Raw genomic sequence first — 23448 nt, 5'->3', positions numbered from 1 at the left:
GTCGCTGATGACCACATGTTTTTGTGAGCTCGGTGTTTTTCAGTCTCCTCCTTTCCGCGTGAAGCGTCAGCAGACTGCGAGTGCTTTGTGAGACACGAATGGCGATAAGGAGAGGACCGGAGTGGATGGGATTACAAATGCTGGTCGATGGAGTGGCGTTTTATGGATGAATATACATTTTTATTTCGTCAGTTTCTTTGAGAGCAGCGATGGGAAGTAGGAGGAATAACGACATTCTCTGTTGGCTTTTCCTCCTGTTTTTATCTGACTGGACTGCTGCTCAGATATTCTTCTCTGTTTCCGAGGAGGTGGACAAAGGGACTGTGGTAGGGAATCTCGCAAAGAATCTAAATGTCAACGTTCGAGATCTGCAAACGAGGAATCTAAATATCGTGTCTGGGTACAGCAAGAAATATTTCGAGGCAAATTTTAAAACGGGGGATCTTTATGTTAATGAGCGAATAGACCGCGAGGAGCTTTGTCCAAACGCGATCAAATGCACGCTAAACTTGGAGGCTATACTGAGTGATCCCATGGTTCTCCACCGCATCGAGGTGGTAATTGTTGATTTAAATGACAACGCACCTACCTTTGTCGAGAAGGCATATTCATTAAACATCTCTGAATTGTCACCTACGGGCGAACACTTCTTGCTTCCCCTGGCTCTTGATGCAGACACAGGAAGCAATTCAGTAAAGACTTACAGGCTGAGTCCAAATGAATACTTCTCCCTAGATGTACAGAGCGGTGGAGAGCATAGTGTATCTGCTGAATTGGTGCTGCTAAAAGCTTTGGATCGTGAAAAACAGGCTGTTGTTAAACTAACGCTGACCGCTGTAGATGGAGGAAAGCCTCCTAAAACCGGAAGCTTGCACATTAATGTAAATGTTCTGGATGCCAATGATAACACGCCGTCATTTAGTAAAACGCTTTACAAGGCACGAGTGAATGAAAATGCGCCAGCTGGATCCTTAGTAATTCAACTGAGTGCCACAGATTTAGACGAAGGGGACAACGGGAGGGTGACGTACTCTTTTGTCAAGCGTGGGAACTTCAACCCTGCGGATGTGTTTTTAATAAATGCAGAAACAGGAGAGATCACAGTAAAGGGTAATTTGGATTATGAAGCACAGCCAGCATATGAAATTCATGTTCAAGCAACAGACAAAGGGGGTTTGCCCCGGCGTGCAAATGGGAAGCTGCTGGTGGAGGTAGTTGACGTAAACGACAATGCCCCAGAAATTGTGGTGACGTCACTCATGAACCCCGTTAAAGAAGATGCTGAAATAGGAAGCGTCGTCGCTTTAGTGACAGTGACTGATAAAGATGGAGGAAAAAACGGTCAGACTAACTGTAAACTTATAGGCTCTGCACCTTTTAAGCTAAATTCCAATTATAAAAATTATTACTCTTTAGTCGTAGATGGACCTCTCGATAGAGAAGAGTGGTCTATTTACAATGTGACGATTACAGCTGTTGATGAAGGGACCCCGCCTCTATCCAGCACCGGCGTTATTACTGTTCAGGTTTCTGATGTCAATGATAACGCGCCTCATTTCATTGAACCCGTGATTAATATTTTTGTAAAAGAGAATAGTCCCGTTGGAGCTCGTATCTATACGATAACAGCAGTGGATCCTGATATAAATGAAAACGCTAGAGTAACATACTCATTAGAAGGTGATTCAAAAAGTATTCCCATTACATCTGTTGTAAACATCAACTCAGAGACTGGAGATATAGTCAGTCTGCAGTCTTTTAACTATGAGGAGTTAAAAACGTTTCAGTTTAAAGTTCAGGCCACAGACTGTGGTGTTCCTCCGCTCAGCAGCAACGTGACTGTGAACGTTTTGATTCTGGATGAAAATGACAATAATCCAACGATTCTCGCGCCCTATTCTGAGCACGGCTCCGTTAACAGTGAGAGCATCCCCTATTCTGCTGAAGCGGGATACTTTGTGGCAAAGATCAGGGCTGTAGACGCAGACTCTGGATACAATGCACTGCTTTCTTATCACCTGTCTGAGCCCAAAGGAAACAACCTCTTCCGCATCGGAACCAGCACCGGAGAGATCCGGACTAAGAGGAGAATGAGTGACAATGACCTGAAAACTCACCCCTTGGTGGTTCTGGTTTCTGATAACGGAGAACCCTCCCTGTCAGCTACTGTGTCTATTGATGTGGTGGTGGTTGAAAGCACAGCTGACATCCAGACTCCGTTCAGACATGCGCCCATAAAGGAGGAGAGCTTCTCTGATTTAAACCTGTATCTGCTGATCGCCATTGTGTCGGTGTCAGTGATCTTTCTGCTGAGCCTCATCAGTTTAATAGCTGTCAAATGCCACAGGACAGACAGTTTCAGCAGGTACAGCGCCCCAATGATCACCACCCACCCTGACGGGAGCTGGTCTTACTCTAAATCTACTCAGCAGTATGACGTGTGTTTCAGCTCAGACACGTTGAAGAGTGACGTAGTAGTTTTCCCCGCCCCGTTTCCGCCTGTAGATGGTGAACTGATCAGTATTAACGGAGGAGACACTTTTACCAGAACTCAGACTTTACCCAACAAAGAGAAGGTGAGTTGTTGGTTAGAGTAGATTTGTGGTCCTTACAATTATTATGTCATTCCATTTCTGAAAGATGCGTTTCGATTATCAGTTTTGGGACATTTAAAACATTTGTGATTTTTCGTGATACTTATTGTATGTCTGGCTGGGAATGCAGTGTGAAAGTAAGTGGCACTTTGGGGTATAGATTTATATATATAAATATATATATAATCACCAATTACCTGACATATTTTTCATCATACTATTATGCTACATGTTGGACATTTCCTCTGGGAAATAATTCGAAACAGTTGCTAAATATTATATTTTGAGCGGAGAAGTAATTGCTGTCCATGGTGCTGAACTCGAGGTGGTGTTTTTCCGTGCACGAACAAAGGCGCCCTATCTTTCATATTATTTAAACCTGAATAACAGGCTATGTATACATTTTTAATATAGTTTGCCCTGTAACATACAACTGATATAGTCCTTACTAATGCACCAGAAAGAGCGTTTTATATTGAACGAGGTCCACTGAAATATGTTTAGAACTTCTGCACAAGTATGCTATACTTAAGAATAGCACAGTCATGTCTTTATACATTAGCACCAAAATAACAGTTGGTGTCGCTGGAGACCACAATATTCGTGTGGCTCCTTTTTTTCCCAGACTCCACCTCTCCGTGCGAAGCATCACTAGTTCACTGGTGCTTTGTCAGTAAATACACAAATGGTCACCAGACAGGCACGGCTTCGTCTGTTTTTCGCTTAGAGTGTGGACATGTTCGGAAATTATTGTTTATTTCATTCTGTGGCAGCGATGGGACGAGGAGGACTATTTGTCACGATTTGGATACAAGTAATAGCTCTGCTTTGTTTGTGTAATGGCTCTACGGCGCAGCTGTCGTTCTCCGTTTCCGAGGAGGTTGACAAAGGAACGGTAGTGGGAAATCTCGCTAAGGATTTACAAATAAATGTTCACGAATTGGAAAACCGGGATTTGCGAGTTGTATCTGGGAATTCAAAGAAATATTTCGACGTGGATTTAAAAAATGGTGCTCTATATGTTTGCGATAGGATTGATCGCGAAGAGCTCTGTCCAAATACGGCAAAATGTTCCCTGAATGTAGAAGCAATTTTGAGCCACCCAACGCATCTGCATCGCATAGAGGTACAAATTATTGATATTAACGATAATGCGCCATATTTTCGTGAAAAAGAGAAGACTTTCAATATTTCTGAATCTTCTTTTACGGGAGAGAGGTATCTACTCCCAATGGCAAACGATGCAGACACCGGCAGTAACTCGGTAAAGAGCTACAAGCTGAGTCCAAATGAGTATTTCTCATTAGACGTACAGAGCGGCGGACAGCACAGTGAGTCTGCTGATTTAGTGCTCCAGAAATCTTTAGACAGGGAAAAACAGTCTGTTATCCACCTTACTTTAACTGCTCTGGACGGAGGAAAACCTGCCCGCTCAGGGACATTAAAAATAGTTGTAAATGTCATAGATATAAACGACAATGTTCCGGTATTCAGCCAACCTCTGTATAAGGCTCAGGTCACTGAAAACGCTCCCCATAAGACATCCATACTAACCGTTAGTGCCACAGATTTAGATGAGGGAATAAATGGTGAAATAGTGTATTCATTTATTGAGCGGGGACATTTCAATCCTGAATCTGTGTTTTCCATAAACCCAAATACAGGGGAAATAACAGTAACAGGAAAGGTAGACTATGAAGAGAATTCAGCATATGATATTCGCGTACAGGCAAGAGATAAAGGTACACCCTCTCGAAGTGTGCATGGTAAAGTGTTAGTGGAGGTAGCTGATGTTAATGACAATGTACCTGAAATCATTATCACCTCTCTTATGAGCCCAGTTAAAGAGGACGCAGAGATAGGTACAGTGGTCGCTCTGGTGACAGTGACTGACAAAGATGGGGGTAATAATGGTCTCACTAGTGCTAAAATTCTTGGATTGATGCCCTTTAAACTCAAACTAAACTACAAAAATTATTATTCGTTGATAGTGGATGGACCTCTTGACAGAGAGACTGTTTCTCAGTTTAATGTCACCATCATAGCTACTGACGAAGGCACTCCGCCTCTCTCCAGCACCAGTGTTATTGCTGTTCACATTTCTGATGTGAATGATAATGCCCCTTTATTCTCAGAGCCTGTGATTAATGTTTATGTGAAAGAGAATAGTCCAGTAGGAGCTACTATCTTTACTATAACTGCAGTTGATCCTGATGTAGAAGAAAATGCTAAATTAACATATTCATCATTAGATAGCAATTCAAAAAGTATTCCCATTACATCTGTTGTAAACATCAACTCAGAGACTGGAGATATAGTCAGCCTGCAGTCTTTTAACTATGAGGAGTTAAAAACGTTTCAGTTTAAAGTTCAGGCCACAGACTCTGGTGTTCCTCCGCTCAGCAGCAACGTGACTGTGAACATTTTGATCCTGGATGAAAATGACAATAATCCAACGATTCTCGCGCCCTATTCTGAGCATGGCTCCGTTAACAGTGAGAGCATCCCCTATTCTGCTGAAGCGGGATACTTTGTGGCAAAGATCAGGGCTGTAGACGCAGACTCTGGATACAATGCGCTGCTTTCTTATCACCTGTCTGAGCCCAAAGGAAACAACCTCTTCCGCATTGGAACCAGCACCGGAGAGATCCGGACTAAGAGGAGAATGAGTGACAATGACCTGAAAACTCACCCCTTGGTGGTTCTGGTTTCTGATAACGGAGAACCCTCCCTGTCAGCTACTGTGTCTATTGATGTGGTGGTGGTTGAAAGCACAGCTGACATCCAGACTCCGTTCAGACACGGGCCCATAAAGGAGGAGAGCTTCTCTGATTTAAACTTGTATCTGCTGATCGCCATTGTGTTGGTGTCAGTGATCTTTCTGCTGAGCCTCATCAGTTTAATAGCTGTCAAATGCCACAGGACAGACAGTTTCAGCAGGTACAGCGCCCCAATGATCACCACCCACCCTGACGGGAGCTGGTCTTACTCTAAATCTACTCAGCAGTATGACGTGTGTTTCAGCTCAGACACGTTGAAGAGTGACGTGGTAGTTTTCCCCGCACCGTTTCCGCCTGTAGATGGTGAACTGATCAGTATTAATGGAGGAGACACTTTTACCAGAACTCAAACTTTGCCTAATAAAGAAAAGGTAAGGGTGACAATGCATAAAACGCAAGGCTAGCAATGATTTAATGTTAAAATGCAGCTGACCATTTAACAACGGCAATGGAAATAAGTACTTTGTTGTCCTTAACAATTGTAGTTTTGTGTCCAATCCAATGCATTTTTCATAATGCCAATTTAAGATGATCAATCTGTGCCATTATTGCCAGGATAACACTTGTGAAAACATTATAGTTTTTTAGATGTTCATCGGTGACCTGATGGTCAATAACTTTAGCCTGTGTCTGTGTCATGCTACACTTTGGCACTTTTTGGTATTCTGTCTCTTGCTCATTCCTCTTTAAAACGGTATATAAAGGCCATTATTGAGAGTGACTGCTGCTTTTCAGTATATGGATTTTAAGTTCTTCATTTCACCAAAACGTTTAATATGTAAAGACTTCAACATCTATTTTCATCTTTTCTTGCCTCTGACTTTGACATTACCACAAGATGTCGCCATCAGCTCACAGAGTTAAAATACTTATCTTCTTTGCGACGCTCCACCCTTTGGTCCAAGAGAGAGGGTTTGTAATTCTTTGTTCGAGGTATCGCAGTATAACATCCTCACTGTTTTGAGGGGCTCTGATCTGGATCTATCATTAGCAATGTTACCGCTGGAGTGATATTTTTCGAATTGACTTGTCTAGCAGGCTATGGACAGAATGCAACAAGGGAATATTTTCCGGCATTGGATTTATTTTTTGTTCCACGTATCTCACATATGGAGCCTCGCAGCAGCACAGATTGTGTATTCTGTTACGGAGGAATCGAGCCCCGGTACCACTGTGGGGAATTTGGCGAAGGACTTACATCTCGATGTACAAGAACTGGAAACTCGGGGTTTTCAGATTTCAGGACCTAATACGAGGTTTTTCGAAGTGAATGTTAAGACTGGGATACTATTAGTGAAAGACAGAATAGACCGAGAGGAGCTCTGCTCTCGCAATGTGAAGTGCTCCCTGGAAGTGGAAGCCATTGTGAACTCTCCGTTGAATCTCTATCGTTTTGAGGTTAAAATATTGGATATAAATGACAACGCGCCCTCTTTTCGGATACCGGGAATTGTTCTGAACGTGTTCGAGTCAGCTTTTCCCGGTGAAAGATTTACACTAGCAAAGGCCTTCGACGCAGATGTCGGTAGTTATTCAGTTAAGGGCTACAAGCTGAGTCAAAATGAGCATTTCACCCTGGATGTGCAGAATGGTGGAGAGCCGACAATGTCCGCTGAAATGGTGCTGCAGAAAGCCTTAGACCGTGAGAAACAGCCAGTTATCAAACTAACGCTGACAGCTGTAGATGGAGGCAAACCTCCTAAATCAGGCACGCTACATATCACCGTCAATGTGCAAGATGTAAATGATAATATTCCAATATTTGATAAATCGCTGTACAAAGCCACCGTGCTCGAGAATACACCGCGCGGTGCAACTGTAATTTCTGTGCATGCTCAGGATTTAGATGAGGGTCTTAATGGAGAAATACTGTATTCCTTCATCAATCATGATAGTGATAATGATGTTGACAAATTTGCCATTAATCCCACGACAGGAGAGATTACGGTAAACGGGGAATTGGATCACGAAAAAAGCAATGCAGTTGAAATCCGGGTACAGGCAAAAGACAAAGGGTCAAGTCCGAGAGCATCTCACTGTAAAGTACTCGTTGAAATCGCGGATGTTAATGACAATCCACCAGAAATATCAGTAACATCTTTAGTCAACGTAGTGAGGGAAGACGCAGCCCTAGACACAATGGTGGGACTTATAACGGTGAGAGATAACGACGCAGATAAAAATGGCGCTGTTCAGGTTAGAATAGTTGATTCAGTGCCGTTTACAATTAAAAACACATATAAGAATCATTATTCTTTGGTCGTAGACGGACCTCTAGACAGAGAACGAGCTTCTCAGTATAATGTAACAATAACAGCGACTGACGAAGGGGTTCCGCCTCTTTCGGGTACAAGCGTTATTACGGTCCACGTTTCTGATGTCAATGACAACGCACCTCGTTTTAAAGAGCCTGTGATTAACATTTTTGTCAAAGAGAACAGTCCCACAGGTGGGGTTATCTATACTTTAACTGCAGATGATCCGGATGTAGATGAAAACGCTCAAGTAACATTTTCAGTAATTAATAATAATCATAAAAACAATATAATAGGGTCAGTTATAAACGTCAACTCAGAGACTGGAGATATAGTCAGTCTGCAGTCTTTTAACTATGAGGAGTTAAAAACGTTTCAGTTTAAAGTTCAGGCCACAGACTCTGGTGTTCCTCCGCTCAGCAGCAACGTGACTGTGAACGTTTTGATTCTGGATGAAAATGACAATAATCCAACGATTCTCGCGCCCTATTCTGAGCACGGCTCCGTTAACAGTGAGAGCATCCCCTATTCTGCTGAAGCGGGATACTTTGTGGCAAAGATCAGGGCTGTAGACGCAGACTCTGGATACAATGCGCTGCTTTCTTATCACCTGTCTGAGCCCAAAGGAAACAACCTCTTCCGCATCGGAACCAGCACCGGAGAGATCCGGACTAAGAGGAGAATGAGTGACAATGACCTGAAAACTCACCCCTTGGTGGTTCTGGTTTCTGATAACGGAGAACCCTCCCTGTCAGCTACTGTGTCTATTGATGTGGTGGTGGTTGAAAGCACAGCTGACATCCAGACTCCGTTCAGACATGCGCCCATAAAGGAGGAGAGCTTCTCTGATTTAAACCTGTATCTGCTGATCGCCATTGTGTCGGTGTCAGTGATCTTTCTGCTGAGCCTCATCAGTTTAATAGCTGTCAAATGCCACAGGACAGACAGTTTCAGCAGGTACAGCGCCCCAATGATCACCACCCACCCTGACGGGAGCTGGTCTTACTCTAAATCTACTCAGCAGTATGACGTGTGTTTCAGCTCAGACACGTTGAAGAGTGACGTAGTGGTTTTCCCCGCCCCGTTTCCACCTGTAGATGGTGAGCTGATCAGTATTAACGGAGGAGACACTTTTACCAGAACTCAAACTTTACCTAATAAAGAAAAGGTAAGATGTAAACCTCGCCAACAAGTTTATACACTACTAGTTTTGTAACCATGTCCTCCTCTGAGCTTTCTAAGAACTGTTTCCTAGTACTGGTTTCTATAGCATACTCTTCCCTCCTCCGCTGCCTGACTTTGGCGCTATCCATGGTACTGAAACCGCGGGGGCACTGAGAGCTTCTTTCTCTCAATTGTTTGCTTGTTATCCCCTAGAAGTGTCCCAGAGAGCACAGCACAAAACTGGTGGGGGTGACGAGGGGTGCAGTACTGCCAAAAACTAAAAATACAAACATATATTTTCACTTTATATCAAGATGTAATAAAGTAAAAGTAGTCATGGTCATAACTTAAAGAATAAATAAAATTGTATGATTTCTGGCAGGGAAAGGCTCTATATAAAACTCTTCATTGTATGGGTTCAATCACGGCGTGCGTTTAAGCGCCTAGCTAAAACTTAGATATATTTTTATACAGCGCTAAATATGTGGATTTAAGGCACAACATAGACTTTATTGCAGAGTATGTTTGTAAAATAAAGTGTGTGAGAGAGAGAGAGAGAGAGAGAGAGAGAGAGAGAGAGGAGTGAGAGTGAGAGAGAGAGAGAGAGAGTGGAGAGAGTGAGAGAGAGAGAGAGAGAGAGAATGAGAGAGAGAGAGAGAGAGAGAGAGAGAGAGAGAGAGAGAGAGAGAGAGAGAGAGAGAGAGAGAGAGAGAGTGAGAGTGAGAGAGAGAGAGAGAGAGAGTGAGAGTGAGAGTGAGAGAGAGAGAGAGAGAGAGAGAGAGAGAGAGAGAGAGAGTGGAGAGAGAGTGAGGCGCTACATGGCGTCTGAATAACAAAATGTCGGTTAACCAGCTAATGTTGGCTCAGAGGAATTCACATTTAAAAGTGTAACTTTCTGTTGAGTAAATATATGACTACTCACAATCTGTAGGCTTGATAGGAGACTTTAAACAAGTTTGTTTGTCCTTCTCGGAGGACAGCAGTGGTCAAATGGATTGAAATGGCGACTCAGTCACTGCAATAAAAAAAAAAAAAACCCAGATCCGAACAGATCCCAATCGGTTAAAACACAGACAGCAACCATTCATGTATCATATCCATCCTCCTCAGTGTTTACTCACTCATAGCTTCTCCACAACATAGGTAAGCACACTACTTCCGCGTTGCGCTACATCCTCCATAGTTAGTTAGTTAGTTAGCGCCACACCAAGTGTCGTTAATTAATCTATCTAGCTACTAGCAAAGTAGAGGTTGTTCGGCACAAACTCTACGTTTATCCAACAGTAGTAAAACCGGTTTTTGTTGCAGTGGTGGTTCTGTTTGGAGCAGTGAAGTGCTCTTATTGGGGCATAAATACCCCCAATAAGGTTCGTTAACGGCTGAAGACCCAAACTCACTGGAGATAAGTTGAATGTCCTGGCAACCTCTCAGGCGAAGGTCACTGCCATGCGGTTGTTAATGTAACAAAACCACAACTCGGTGTCAGTAAGTCCAAAAGATATTCCACAATGTCAACAAACAAATTTCAAAAATCCAAAATGGCGCATCTTCTTCGCTCACCTGTCGCCGGGCAACGGCAGTGGCTCAGTGCTGCCCCTGCTGGCTGGAAGCCGTATTGCAACCGTTCCGATAAGAGGTAACGTTAGCTTTCGGCCACAAGTGAGAACATTTTTGAGTTAACATGAGTTGTATTGCCTCAGTGCGTCTGAATGAGTCTTGATTTAGCTAACTTCACTTCTACCTTTTCCTGTGATTAATGATTGGCTAATTAAAAACCTGATTCTTTCATGTGAAGAAGCTCACAAACACAACTAATGACCAGCTTTTTGATGACCTCTGGTGACCATGTTTATTTCCGTGCTTTGTGAAACCAGTAAGTATAGATCAGAGCCTGAAGTTGACAGGTTTTAACCGACCATCGCCTTAACTGTGGTGTTACACTTATTGGGGAATTATAGACCTCTTTCACAGCAGCCATTTTGACATATTATATGGTAAACATAGGTGTTACCAATGATACTAATTAAGGCTCTGTTCCATTAAGTGTAGCAGAGCCTTTCCAGTGAACCAACATGCTGGATTTGTTGACATATCATAGCAGAAAACTCACAGGTGTATTGATTATTGCTGCATTCCACTTAAGGTCCAGCAACTGTGCATGCTGGTTCCCTGGATCTGTTACTGGGATATTTAATAGAACTGAGCTTGCTGTTATTAAGTCCACATGTGTTTTTAAGGCTTTGATAAGTCAAAATGTCTTCTGTGCAACTATGCCAGCACCTTGACTCTGTTTGACCTGTGTTTAACCTACTATTTCACCTACTATTTCACATGGAAATGCTGCTATGAAAAAAGCATATTGACAGCTGCTGTATTTCTTGGGTAGGGTGTTGTTTTGACTTGATTTAGTTTAGATGTTTGGCCTACACATTTAGCCTATGGTTGCTCTGGACAGTTGTGCAAATGTTTTCTAGTTCTGCTTTCAAACTAATTCTTATAAGGCATTGTTTTCTGGTGCATTGATTTCACATTTTCTGTTCGCAGTTAGCTGATTTAATTGTTCCATGTCTCAGGTTGAAGTTATGCTGGGAGCTGTATGAGCAGTCATTTTGACTTGATATAGGAAAGCAGAATACTGATGGCTATGTTCTGTTGAACTGTCTCTGTAAGCTGTGACAGCGACACACCTTTGCTTTCCATTCTGTGTTTATGTCAAAATGTCTGCTGTGAAAAAGGCCTATAAGAATGATTAAGGTGCAGACTTATTTTTTTACCTTCTCACGTCAGGATCTGTTTTTTGTCTGTCTTTGATATTGCTCTGCTCATAGCTGCCCCACTCTTGCAATTGAATGTGTTTGTCCTGAGATATTTCCATCAGCTTCTCTGAAGTCACACCTTCTCCTTCCTGTTATTTGCAATTAGAGCTTTCTTTCTGCATTCAGCAGCACAGTTACTTGCATACTGATTTTGTCCATTGGTCTATAATATAGGCGTATGTTTTTAAGGTATTATTCTTATCTAAATATTACAGCTGTTAGGAACTGCACTTCAAGACCCAAGTGTATTTGAAACACAGTTCCACTTTAATAGGGTACTGTGTAATAGTGTGTTTCTAAAAATAGATCAACACCCTCAGAAAGGATTCCTTTTTGCCAAGCCATCTTTTTTACTTTAAATATAAAAGAATAGTGAGCATTGGAACTGATTTGTCTTCCTTGGCTGTTTATTCACTACTCTAGATATTATTAAGATACCATGCTCTCATTTTAAAAATAATGTGCTGTGCAATTAGGTCTACTTGTTCTACTTGTAGTTCCTTATTTTATTTTTATTTTTATCATTCCTGCCTTCTCCATGTCCCCATTTCTTTTGCTCCGCAAAATCAAGACACATTCATGATAATATTCATTTTACGCTTGTTCCTTTTTCTCTTCCTCTACCTCCTCCTCCTTCTCCACCATGCTGCCAGACCTCCCCTCCCCCCTCTGCTTCACCAGCGCTACCCGAGATGGGGAGCAGCTGAGAGAACTAACAGGGAATTAACGTTCATCTCTGCAGACATGTGTGCTATCAGCACTCGAGTACTGTAAACACGATTTAATATATGTTCATCAACATCCCTAATGTGTGTACAGTAGAGGTTACCCCGACACGCTCATGCCAAGTGGTGCCTCGTGTATTCTGGTTTAATTGAATTATGGTTAAATGTAGTTTTTTGATGTACATTCGCGTGGTATTTATATATGTAATGATACTATTATTGCTCCTAACGGGTGGGATGTGTTCAGATATTGGCTGTGAAGCTCACTGTACATTGTGTTGTGGTAGTTCTACGATGCTTTTGAGTCACAGACGATGTGACCTCATTTCAGGGAGTGGTACAGCACAAACAACCATGGCCAAATCTGTCATAACTGCGTTCGTTTGGTTACTTCAGCTTGAAGGAGACTGAACAGGGGCTTTCTGCGCTCTCAAACAGACCTTACATATTGCATGCGATGCGTATGGGCTGTGTAAAGCTTATAAGTGGGTCAGCGTGTGATTTAAAGATGGCAGCGCGCTACATGCGCCATCGGAGTGAACCCGTGTTTGGTAGTTGCCTTTCTCCTACACAGTCTCTGCTGTATGCGCAATCTCCCTATACTGTGCTTCCTGAAACAATGCCTGGAGCTTTTCTGTGCATAAAAGTGGTTCAGTATGTGTTCTGTATGCTGCAGCTCTATTTGACTGTGAGTGAGGGAGAGTGGGGGGAGGGGCAGGTAATTTTCCGCTAGTCGCTGCAGCAGCAGCAGGGAGCTTCAGTACCGATCGAGGTATCAGCTCCGCTCGGCTCAGCTCTCACTCCTGCTCTGCTCTGCGGTTGGGCGGGGCCGAGGGTCAGGCCGGATGAGGAGGAGAGGCTTTGTATCCATGCAACCATCAGGACATCGTGTGTCGGTGTGTTGTCTGAGAGAGTTTTTTTAATGAGGCCAAGGCTGTGCGTGTTTGCATACAGCAGAAATTGACAGCTGTGGGTGTGAAAAAGCTGAGAAAGCTATAGCTTTTTCGGCAGTATAAGATGACGACATGGGCTTAAGAGTGTGCACCCGATAAAAGCTTCTAACTCTGCCTCTCCCGGTGCTGCAAAATGCATTAAATTATTGATTCTACACTACATTATCCTAGTTGAGGCAGACATCTAAGTGGTTCACTGCTCATAGATTGCAGTACAGTAGTGGCATTCACCCAAGTCATTTTGTTGGATTACACAGATGGGTTCAACAGATGGGCCAAAAGCATGACGTAGAAATGTTCTTACCTCACCAGTTTTAATACAAGGTGACCCGGACAGCAGAGTGGTTAAAATAAATGTTTTATTCATCTTCTTCATTTATCTCCCTGTCTGTCACGTACAGGTCTTATGAAGCACTTCCTGTTTTTCTCCTTCACAAGGGTGTGTCCTTTGTGTGTGTGAGGTTAGCTATCTGTGGTTACCATGGAGACTGTTCAGAGGCTGTAATGAAATGATGAACTAGTCTGTTTCTAGGGAGCTGGCTGTATGTACCCACCCCCACCCAGACATCCATCCCAGCATGTGTTATACAGAGGCAAGCAGGAAGGAAACAGGGTGGACACAATGGGAGGCAGGAGAGATGGAGAGAAAGATGCCGATCAAAAGATGTGCAGCATTTTGAGCAGAAATGCCACGTCAGACAAAGGGTAAAAGAAGTGAGCAAGCGAGGGAAAAGTGTCTGAGATTAGAGAATGGGTTCTAAAAAGGGAAAGGGTTTTAGAGGAAGTCAGAAATACAGCAGTACAGACTCAAGCCTTGAGCATGAGATAGTGAGAAAACTGGAGCTTCTGAGGATGAGATGGACAAAAAAACACATTAAATACATTCCCTGCAGCTGAGTGAGAACATCACAGGCTTACAATTGGTCACAGATAAAAGGAAGAACTTATCACCACTCCTCCCTTTTTCTCCCCCACTTCTACCAAACCGTCCTCCATCCGTGCTCCCTCTTAGTGGCATCGGGATGTTGTTGCACTCATTAGATTAGCTTTGTCATGCTCAGAACCACGGGTTCCATCCTCTTCCATCCGGCAAGGATACAAAGCCAGGGCATCCTAAGAGGGAAGTATCCAAAGCCTGCCTGCATTTCCTGATAGCTTTGTTCAGTGCCACAACAAGAATCTGTTTGATTTATGCACAGGCTGAACCAGGACAACCAAGGAACTGTTTAACCCTTGCAGGGGCCCAGAGGGAGGGATTTGTGGTGCTCTTAGTTCTCCCATGCCCTTTATTTTTGAAAGCAAGGAACACAAGGGATCAGCACAAACAAACATGCCCAGTGAATGCCTCTTCCACCCGCTTACTGTGTCCACCTGAGTAAAAGGATTGTGGTTACCATGGGACTTTTGTTTCGGAGATTTAAAAATGGTAAAGTTCTTGTGCGTAGAGAAAAGTATGACGACAGCTTTGTCATTGTGTTATAAATCTATGTGGAGGTTTAGGTCTACCAGAATGTATTATATTTTCTACACATTTTTTATTTCATTTGAAAGAGTGATACTGATGAAATGAGTGACAGCAAAATTAGAGCAGATTGTGGTTCATTGTTTGTGATTTTGATAAAAAACCTCAGACAAAATTGGTTCAGTTCATCTAGCTTTGTTCCATGTATACAGCCTTTTGCACAGTGTGATGTGTATCTCATCAATTTATGTTGAAATATGTCTGTTTTGATAAATACACATATGACCTGCCCTTGTACCGGTTACAGGCTGTGGCACTGTAGATTCTACCATCAGTATGCTTTAACATGCTCTTTCTCATCTCACCTCTGGAGGGTGCCTCGCCTTATATCCTCCTTTATCCACTGCGGTCACTCTATTGGAAATGAGAGAGAAAATGACTGCCACTGCAGTCTGACGTCTGTGTCCTCCTTCTCTCTTTCTGTCTCTCTCTTATCCCCCCTCTCTCTCTCTTTCAAACACACACACACACACACACTCATAGCTGGGATTATGTTTTAGTGCTCTGGCTTAATGAGAAGCCTGTGTGGCTTGGCAGTGGGGCGATGATCACGTGTCCAACCCTTGTACTACCGATTTATTCCAACAGAGGGACCAATTTCACTGTCTCTCCCACCTCTGTTGCCTCTTGCTCACCCTGCCTTTCCCACATGTACAGTATGTTTAAATGTGCAGTGCTATTGGCATTGATTTATAGCTTTTTTTTTTCACTGAGGCATAACTAATATTGTAGTAACTGTGAGATTTATGTTGAAGATGCTCTTTTGTTTTGTCATACCATTTCATATTTTGGTTTAAACGGACGATGCAGTATAACCTGAACAAACCCTATGACACATTCAATGAATTTTTAATATGGTGATTGCAAAAAATATTTCCTCCTTCTCTCAATAACTGTATTTTAGTTTTATACACCCCATGGCCACACCGACTAAGAGGAGATAGCGTTAATCTATATAATACTTAATTCTGTAAGATGTGTTTAGGATGCTCTCTCTGTCTCCTTTAAGAAAATTGCTGTTTTTTCAGCCTCTTTATTTTAATGCATCTGTTTTTTAAATTTGCTAAGCACATTTCCTGACACCAGAGACGCTGCTGCCCACCTACACAACAGCCTGCAGATACTTCCTCTTATTTTTCTCTTCTCTTTACTAGCATGAAGAAAATGTGTAGTATTTGTATGCCTTTAACATTCGAGCATGAATGTAATGCATAATACAACATGACTGCAGTCCTATGCATGTACAAACTGGCACTGGCTTTATGATAAAATGTTTTGACTGGAAAAACCTGGATTTGAAAACTTTGGGTCAGCAGTCTTTGAATATGGACATGGATAACAAGGGACATAATGAATTTTCCTGAGAACCGAGAACTGAGTAGTCTGTATAACCTAAGAGCCTGTATGCTCCTATTCCTCGTTTATCAAAGCAGATAGCTGTTCCTTGCCATTTAAGAATGAGAGGAAACAACAGCATAACATTCATTCAGAAAAAATCATTTTGTCCTTAGATTGCATTTGTGTTATAGTTGTGTGTGAGCATACATGCCTACAGGCACAAATGGCCTTTAGGTTTGCATGACTGCCTCCGTTTGTATATGTGTTGACTGAGAGAGTGATGTAAGGAGTCCTGCTTCATGATAGCCCAGCCATGACCCGTTCCGCCGTGGATCTCTGCTGTCATCTGACTCATTTAAAATGGGGGAGATTCCAGATAACAGACTCTTAGGGAAAGTAATATGAATGGCTTTTAGAGTGGCCGCTTACAGTATTAATGAGGTTGAGTCTAAGTGAAGAGAATGTTATTAATATGGTGGCAACCCTTGCATAATTGATGAAATGGGGGGTTTCAATATTCTGACAGAGACAGAACAAAGAGGGTCTCAATTTTTAAAATCTAAATGATCTCTCTTCCCCATATATCACAAGCATACCTGTATAAAGGTATGATGAAAGTTGTTTTTTTTTTTTTTGTCTCACAACATCAGTCTGCAAAAGGGATGAGCTCTTGTGTTTCCACTTAAGACCCTAGTATGCCCCTCAGCCAGACCTCAACTGGAACACCAGATATCTGTCAGACTTGCAGCTGGTGACACTCCAGAGGGGAGAGAGCAGACGAGAGGATGGAGGGATTGGAAGGAGGTTGAAAATACAATACATTTCAAGGTCAGGTAAATGATGAGATGATGAGGGACGTTCTGACACCCTACATTTTTTAAAGTCAAGATGCAGTTAAATGTAACATCAATTAGCCAGTTAGCTCTTTGAAATCAGTGTTCGCTGGTGCATATCAGGCGTCTGTCTGCAGGTGGAATAATGTTGATAGCTTAATCTGCAGCACCCTTGAGTGAAAAAATGAAATAATACACAGCTCAACAGCGTGCAATTAACGCAGAAACAGATGGCCATATTAGAAACAGGTAGACCAATAAGTGAGCTGTAACATATCAAACACATCACAAGAGTTTGTGGGGGGTGGGGGGATATGGGGGTGCAGGTGCAAAGGTCAGGTGTAAATCCAAGTCTGTGTTTGTTGTTGACGAGATAAACGTTGCCTGTTTTCATTTTTGTGTCACTGTCAAACACGGGAGGTCCACGTCCCACCGGGAAAATCTGTTAAATGTCACGGTCGGCGTGGCAGACCGTACATACAGACCATCAGAGACTGTCAGCCCCGGCTGAAAGAAACTCTGTTATCACCGCTGCTCAGTGGGCTATTAATGCAGAGAGAGAAATCCATGCAAGATATAGTCGGCTCACTCTTTAACAAGGTTTGCAAAAAAGGCTTCAAATATAGGCAAAATAAATATTCATATGGCGTTGTAGTTTTAAATGCACATTATTTTTTTACTCTCGAGTAATATGCACACTTTGTTATTAATATAGATATACTGTCAGAGATTAACGAGCCTAAATTGAGTCTTTTATAGGAAGGGATTTTTGTATAGCAAATCATTTGTCTTCCTTCAACGGACAGTTGGCTGCTGCTCCATCTCCCCATTTCGCCACCTCCTCCTCGTCGTCGCCTTTGAGTGTGGTGTGAAGACTCGCTCTGTATCTAACCATCCACTAGCAGCATCCGAGTGAGTCACTGTCGACTCCCCGTCTCCCGGGATGCCAAGCGCTGTCATCGCCGTGGGCAGACCGGGCGTGGGTGACTGTGGCAGCGCACCAGGAGAGGAAAAAAGATTGTGTGGGCGGTGGACTCTCATCTAGGCCTAGTGGCCGAGGTGAATCAAGGAGGCTCCGGGTCTCACAAGGACACTTCTTAAAAGCATATAACTTGTTTTAAATGTGGCGATGGATCACATCAATCTAGAATCAATTTTTTTTATTTTATTTAATTGAGGTAAGCCGACATAGGTTGTCAGGCCGGAGTAAGTGGACAGTCACAGCTGGATGCTGTGGGTGTCTGGGTGTCAATTAATGAGACACGTTGTATGTGCAATATCCCTCCAATATGTCACTCATTCTTAGTGCCTGCGCAGTTTATGTGTGCATAACCATCAGGAAAGGCCAGCATTGTATTTTTGCCAGATGTGGAAAGGGGTCACATCTGGAGCATCTTGTCCGTGACCCGGTTAGCGTCGTCACCAGTTAACGTCCTCGTGACATCACGGGCTTTGTGTTGTATGTGGGAACGAGTCTGTGCCGCAAAGGGCTCTGCAGCGCGCACGTCGGATAGAGGTGTAAGGACAAAGCATCGTCAGCTGTCACTGTGGGGAAAAGTGATATGAAGGAACAGAAAATGTTTTTGTGCTGACAGAAGTCCCCAGTGTTTCAGCACTTAACTCGTGAACAGACACAAGGTGAAACAGCCAGATCCAGAACACTGTTAGTCTGATGGTTGAAAACCCCCTCAACCTCACAGCTCATTTCACCTGAGGCTACCTTTTGTTGTGATATAAACTCAAATATAACCTAATAAAACCCCTTCTTCATATAGGTCATAACGCTGAACATTACTGGGAGTTGCTGCACTAAAACCAATTCACATGGAGATTTTTTTTATTTTTTTTTATTTGTTTATCATTTTCCTTTTATTTCCAAAATATTGTCTGCATGTATCAGAAATCAGCTTTTTCCGTTTGGCTAGAGGGCTCCTGGGTAATTGTGTGTTTTCATCAGCGAGGAAGTCCAATTGCCAGACTGGTTCATAAATCAGTTTCCCAGCGCACAATGAAAAGGGCGGTGGCGCTGGCAAAAAGAGGGAAAACGATTGTGTCGAATTCATTTGATCGACGTCGCTGTGCAGATGACATTGACCGCTCCGTGTATCTACAGATCTGCATAGATAAAACTGCAGATTCTTTTCGTCTTTGGGTTTTTTATTTTTATAAGATGGTGCTTGATCATTTTGTCGGAGGTGCTGAAATGCAGCCAGCATCGTTTGAGCGAGTGTCTCCCCCTCCCCTTTTGCCCACAGACACCACCACCACATCGCAGGCAGAGCGAGAGAGAGGGAGAGAGAGGGAGAGAGAGAGAGAGAGAGACCAATAGGCAGCATCAGTGAAAGTCAGCTTCGCTAGGAGGATAGAGAAATTTAAAAACAGCACCCAGACAGACAAAGGAAAACATGGCTGCACAGGGGAAAATTCCCACTAAACAGGCACCTGAGAGGATGCGGTGGTCGTCCTGCACGTAGTCGGAGTTATGCACGGACTATTCCCTCGTTTTTAATGAGGCGGGTGGGGACGCACAGCAAGCTGAAAAGGCGGAAAGATTTCTCAGACCCGTCTGCAAATTCTGCCTGCCTGCGATGGCTGTGACGGCGGGATGCTGTTACAGTGTAAAGGAGAATGTGCCTTTTTCCTTGTATTTGGTTATTTTCGTACTCAGTGGCCTTACAAATGCACAAATTCGATACTCCATTCCGGAGGAGCTGGAGAACGGGGCATTGGTCGGTGACATTGTCCGAGATTTGGGTTTGGACCTGAGAAAACTTTCCACCCGACGAATCAGAATCACATCGGACAGTGGCCGCAGATATTTCACTATAAATCACAAAACGGGGAAACTGGTGGTGAGTGACCGCATTGACCGAGAGACAATTTGTGAATTCACTGGCACCTGTTCACGCAACCTGGAGGTGGTATTAGAGAATCCACTGGAGGTGCATAACGTGGAGGTGGAGATTTTGGACGTGAACGACAACGCGCCACAGTTCCCTCGAGATGAATATCAGCTTGAGGTGTCGGAGTCCGCTCTCACTGGGTCGCGGTTCCACATTGAAGGAGCTCAGGATGCAGATGATGGCTCCAACTCTGTGAAGCAGTACCGCCTCAGCCCAAACGACCACCTCACCCTGGACTCCATTAAGCCCTTTTCCAACAATAAGCACATCGAGCTTATTCTGAAAAAGCCCTTTGACCGCGAGCAGATGCCCTCTCATGAGCTTATCCTGACAGCAATAGATGGAGGCACCCCACAGCGAACTGGCACAGCCAAAATCAATGTACGTATCCTGGATGCCAATGACAACGTGCCTGCATTCAACAGCTCCGTGTACAAAGTAAAACTGTCTGAAAACTCTCCAAAGGGTGCCCTTGTCATCAAGTTAAACGCAACAGACCCTGATGAGGGCTCAAATGGGGAAGTTTTTTACTCCTTCAGCAGCTACACACCAGAAAGAGTAAGACAGATGTTCTCCATGGACACAGACACAGGGGAAATTCGTGTGAAAAACAATATAGATTATGAAGAGACAAACTCATATGAAATGTACATACAGGCTATGGACAAAGGGCCAGCGCCTGTGGCAGTACACTGTAAAGTAGTTGTAGAAGTTTTGGATGTCAATGACAACATTCCTGAGATTGTACTGTCTTCGCTCTCCAGCCCTGTACGAGAGGATGCCCGGGCTGACACGGTTGTAGCATTGATCAGTGTGAATGACCGTGACTCTGGACCAAATAAACAAGTTAGCCTGGAGATCATGCCCAACTTGCCTTTTAAGATCAAGTCCTTCCGGAACCACTATACCATTGTCACATCTGCTTTCCTGGACCGGGAAACCATCTCATCCTACAATGTCACTGTCAACGCTGTGGATGGAGGCACCCCACCCCTGTCATCTCAAATGACCTTTAAGGTGGACGTTGCAGACGTGAATGACAACCCACCTCGTTTTGAGCAGACATCATATACTGTTTATATTCCAGAGAACAATGCTCCCGGTGCATCTCTCTGTGTTGTTAAGGCAATAGACGCTGATGCTGCAGAAAATGCTCGCATCACCTATACTGTCCTCAATGACAACAACCATGGTATCCCTGTAGCCAGCTACGTCAGCATCAAACCTAACACAGGTGAGGCCTATGCCCTGCGAGCTTTCGACTTTGAGAAGCTGAGAGAGTTTCACTTTCAGATTAAAGCCCAGGACAATGGTGTGCCTCCCCTCAGCCGCGTAGCCACAGTGTATGTTTACATTATGGACCAGAATGACCATGTGCCCAAGATAGTCTACCCACCTGCCAATGGGAGCCGCACCACAGAGACGCTAATGAAAAACGCTGAAGCAGGAGTGTTGGTTAGCAAGGTGACGGCGTGGGATGGTGATGCAGGGCAGAACGCTTGGCTGCTCTATACCCTGGAGCAGACCAACACAGATCTTGACCTGTTTAAGGTGCACGAGTACACGGGTGAGATCCGCACCACAAGGCGTGTTATCGAGGACAACTCCACCTCCTTCACTTTGACAGTGCTGGTGCGTGATAATGGCTTACCACCACTCTCATCCACTGCCATTATCCATGTGCATGTGCTGGAGCTGCCACCGAAGTTGACCCCTGACCCCAAGCGCATCATCAGGCCAAACAGCCCTCTAATGTTTTCCAATGTCACCCTCTACCTCATCATTGCCCTGAGTGCCACAACTTTTGTGTTCCTGGTCACCGTCTTTGTGTTGGCCATTGTACGTTGCCATGCCTACTGCACCCAGCCTGGCTCCTGCTCCCCATGTTGCGTATCTAAGAAGAGTGCTCCAGAGGGGGGCACCTCAGCAGGTGGCGGTGGAGGTGGAGGTGGAGGTGGAGGTGGACAAAGACCTGCAGGTGGAGCAGGTGGAGGTGGAGGAGCAGGTGCAGGAGCAGGTGGAGGGCAACCAAACAACAATGTGGCCCTGCGCCGGGACCTCAAAGTGGAACCGCATTATATTGAAGTGCGGGGAAATGGGTCTTTGACCAAAACATACTGTTACAAGACATGCCTGACTGCCACGTCAGGAAGTGACACTTTTATGTTCTACAACACCGGACGGCCGCATAGTGGCACCTGGGGCTCGGGCTACGTCACCAGCCACAGCGGACAGAGCCAGTTATTTGTACGGCGTCTCAGTATGCCAGACGCAACTGCCATTCAGGTGTGTGTCTGGTGTGATCTCTGTGTTTGTTATTTTAGATTGCCTAACAACAGTAAATGACACACAACGCACAAGCCATAAAAGGATAATTCTCAGAGAGTTATGGTTCATGCTTTGCTCTAGGGCGGTGTTCTTGCAGTAGGATTGCAGTTGACATTTACAGCTCTGGAGCTGTTGAAGCCTCTGTTCTCACATGTGAGGTTTTAAAAATATTTATTTTCTTGCTGCTATTTCAGATAGATTTTCTATTACAACGTCCTTTGTGGCATATGGACATTTATTAGGTATAAACATAAAAACAGGTTATGAGGATATGGGATAAGGAGATACCATTTTGTTTATGTGTGTTTATATCTATTATTGCCTTTACTGGTTGTTACGTTATGTACCATTTATCTTGTGGTCTGCATCTTAATATTAGAGAGAAATCTGGCATACACAAGTGTGAGTAGATTCTCTGGTTTGTGTGTTTATTTTAGTGGGTAGTTGGGTTTGCAGGTTGTGGTATTTTTGTGCATGTTCCACGCTTGCTATAGACCAGATGTTTGGTGATTCAGGGTATAAAGTGATTCTGTCCACAGTTTTGTAGAGAGCTGTTATATTTATCAAGAACCATCTCTCTCTCTCTCTCTCTATCTCTGCTCGCTACTTATCCTGATTTCAAAACAAACCAGTAGTAAACTCAGTTTATTGTTCACCTATGACCCGACACAGCCAATGTAATTTGTCTGCTGTGGGCTGTGTGCCACAATGTTCAAGTCCAGTAGGTCCAAAGGGCATTCAGTGGTCATCTCTATAGAGAGTCTGGGAAATAGAGCAGCCTTTGCCAGCTACAAGGGCCACCAGTCCCACTGCACCAAAATATCCTCTTCTGGTCACGTACTTCTCTGGTACTGAGCAGTAAGCCAGAGTTTGGGAATCGGTGGAGAAGGCAGGAATGAGGCAGAGTTTCATTTAGATTAGAGCTTCGTTTCATGGTTTCACTGTATTTTTTCCCTTGTAAAAGAGGTTGATGACAATATGCACAGAGTTGTTTGCATCATTTCTGGTTGTAGTAAAACAAACAGTATTATTAGGACAAAACAAACCATATTTGTTTATACATAATAGTGTTTGCCCGGAGCCTCTCTCGGTCTGTCTGTGCACTGCAGAACAGGAGATTAATAAGAGAGAAAATAAGTGATAAAAAGAGGAATAAAGAAATGTATAAGGTAATTGTTCTGTTATCACTTCACATGTTCCTCATTAAATGCCAGTCATGTTTGTTCTTGCTATGTAA

The 23448-nt window shown here is 43.6% G+C and overlaps 1 protein-coding gene and 1 long non-coding RNA gene across 17 annotated transcripts in view; one reads left to right on the top strand and one right to left on the bottom strand.

Annotated features, from left to right (window-relative positions):
- Positions 1-23448, top strand: part of LOC127374226 (protocadherin alpha-C2-like) — a 141729-nt gene that overhangs the window by 99812 nt on the left and 18469 nt on the right. The window contains exon 2 of one of the 16 annotated variants that reach the window (XM_051419314.1): positions 5137-5745. The exons of 11 other annotated variants lie outside the window; for them this stretch is intronic. In XM_051419314.1, the coding sequence (XP_051275274.1) occupies positions 5137-5745 (609 nt within the window). Of the gene's footprint in view, positions 1-82; positions 2577-3252; positions 5746-6228; positions 8798-18959; positions 22170-23448 lie in introns of those variants that run through there. 4 more of the 16 variants (XM_051419316.1, XM_051419305.1, XM_051419307.1 and 1 more) reach the window with 4 other exon arrangements.
- Positions 2374-8797, bottom strand: LOC127374285 (uncharacterized). Its single transcript, XR_007887014.1, has 2 exons — positions 8721-8797; positions 2374-2499 (listed from the first exon to the last, which is right to left on the bottom strand). It is a non-coding gene; the product is annotated as an uncharacterized LOC127374285 (long non-coding RNA).

The sequence above is a fragment of the Dicentrarchus labrax genome, unplaced genomic scaffold (genome assembly GCF_905237075.1).
Source record: "Dicentrarchus labrax unplaced genomic scaffold, dlabrax2021, whole genome shotgun sequence".
Classification (NCBI taxonomy): Eukaryota; Metazoa; Chordata; class Actinopteri; family Moronidae; genus Dicentrarchus; species Dicentrarchus labrax.
The sequence above is the reverse complement of the archived record's forward strand: the minus strand, read 5'-3'. Positions and strand labels throughout refer to the sequence as shown.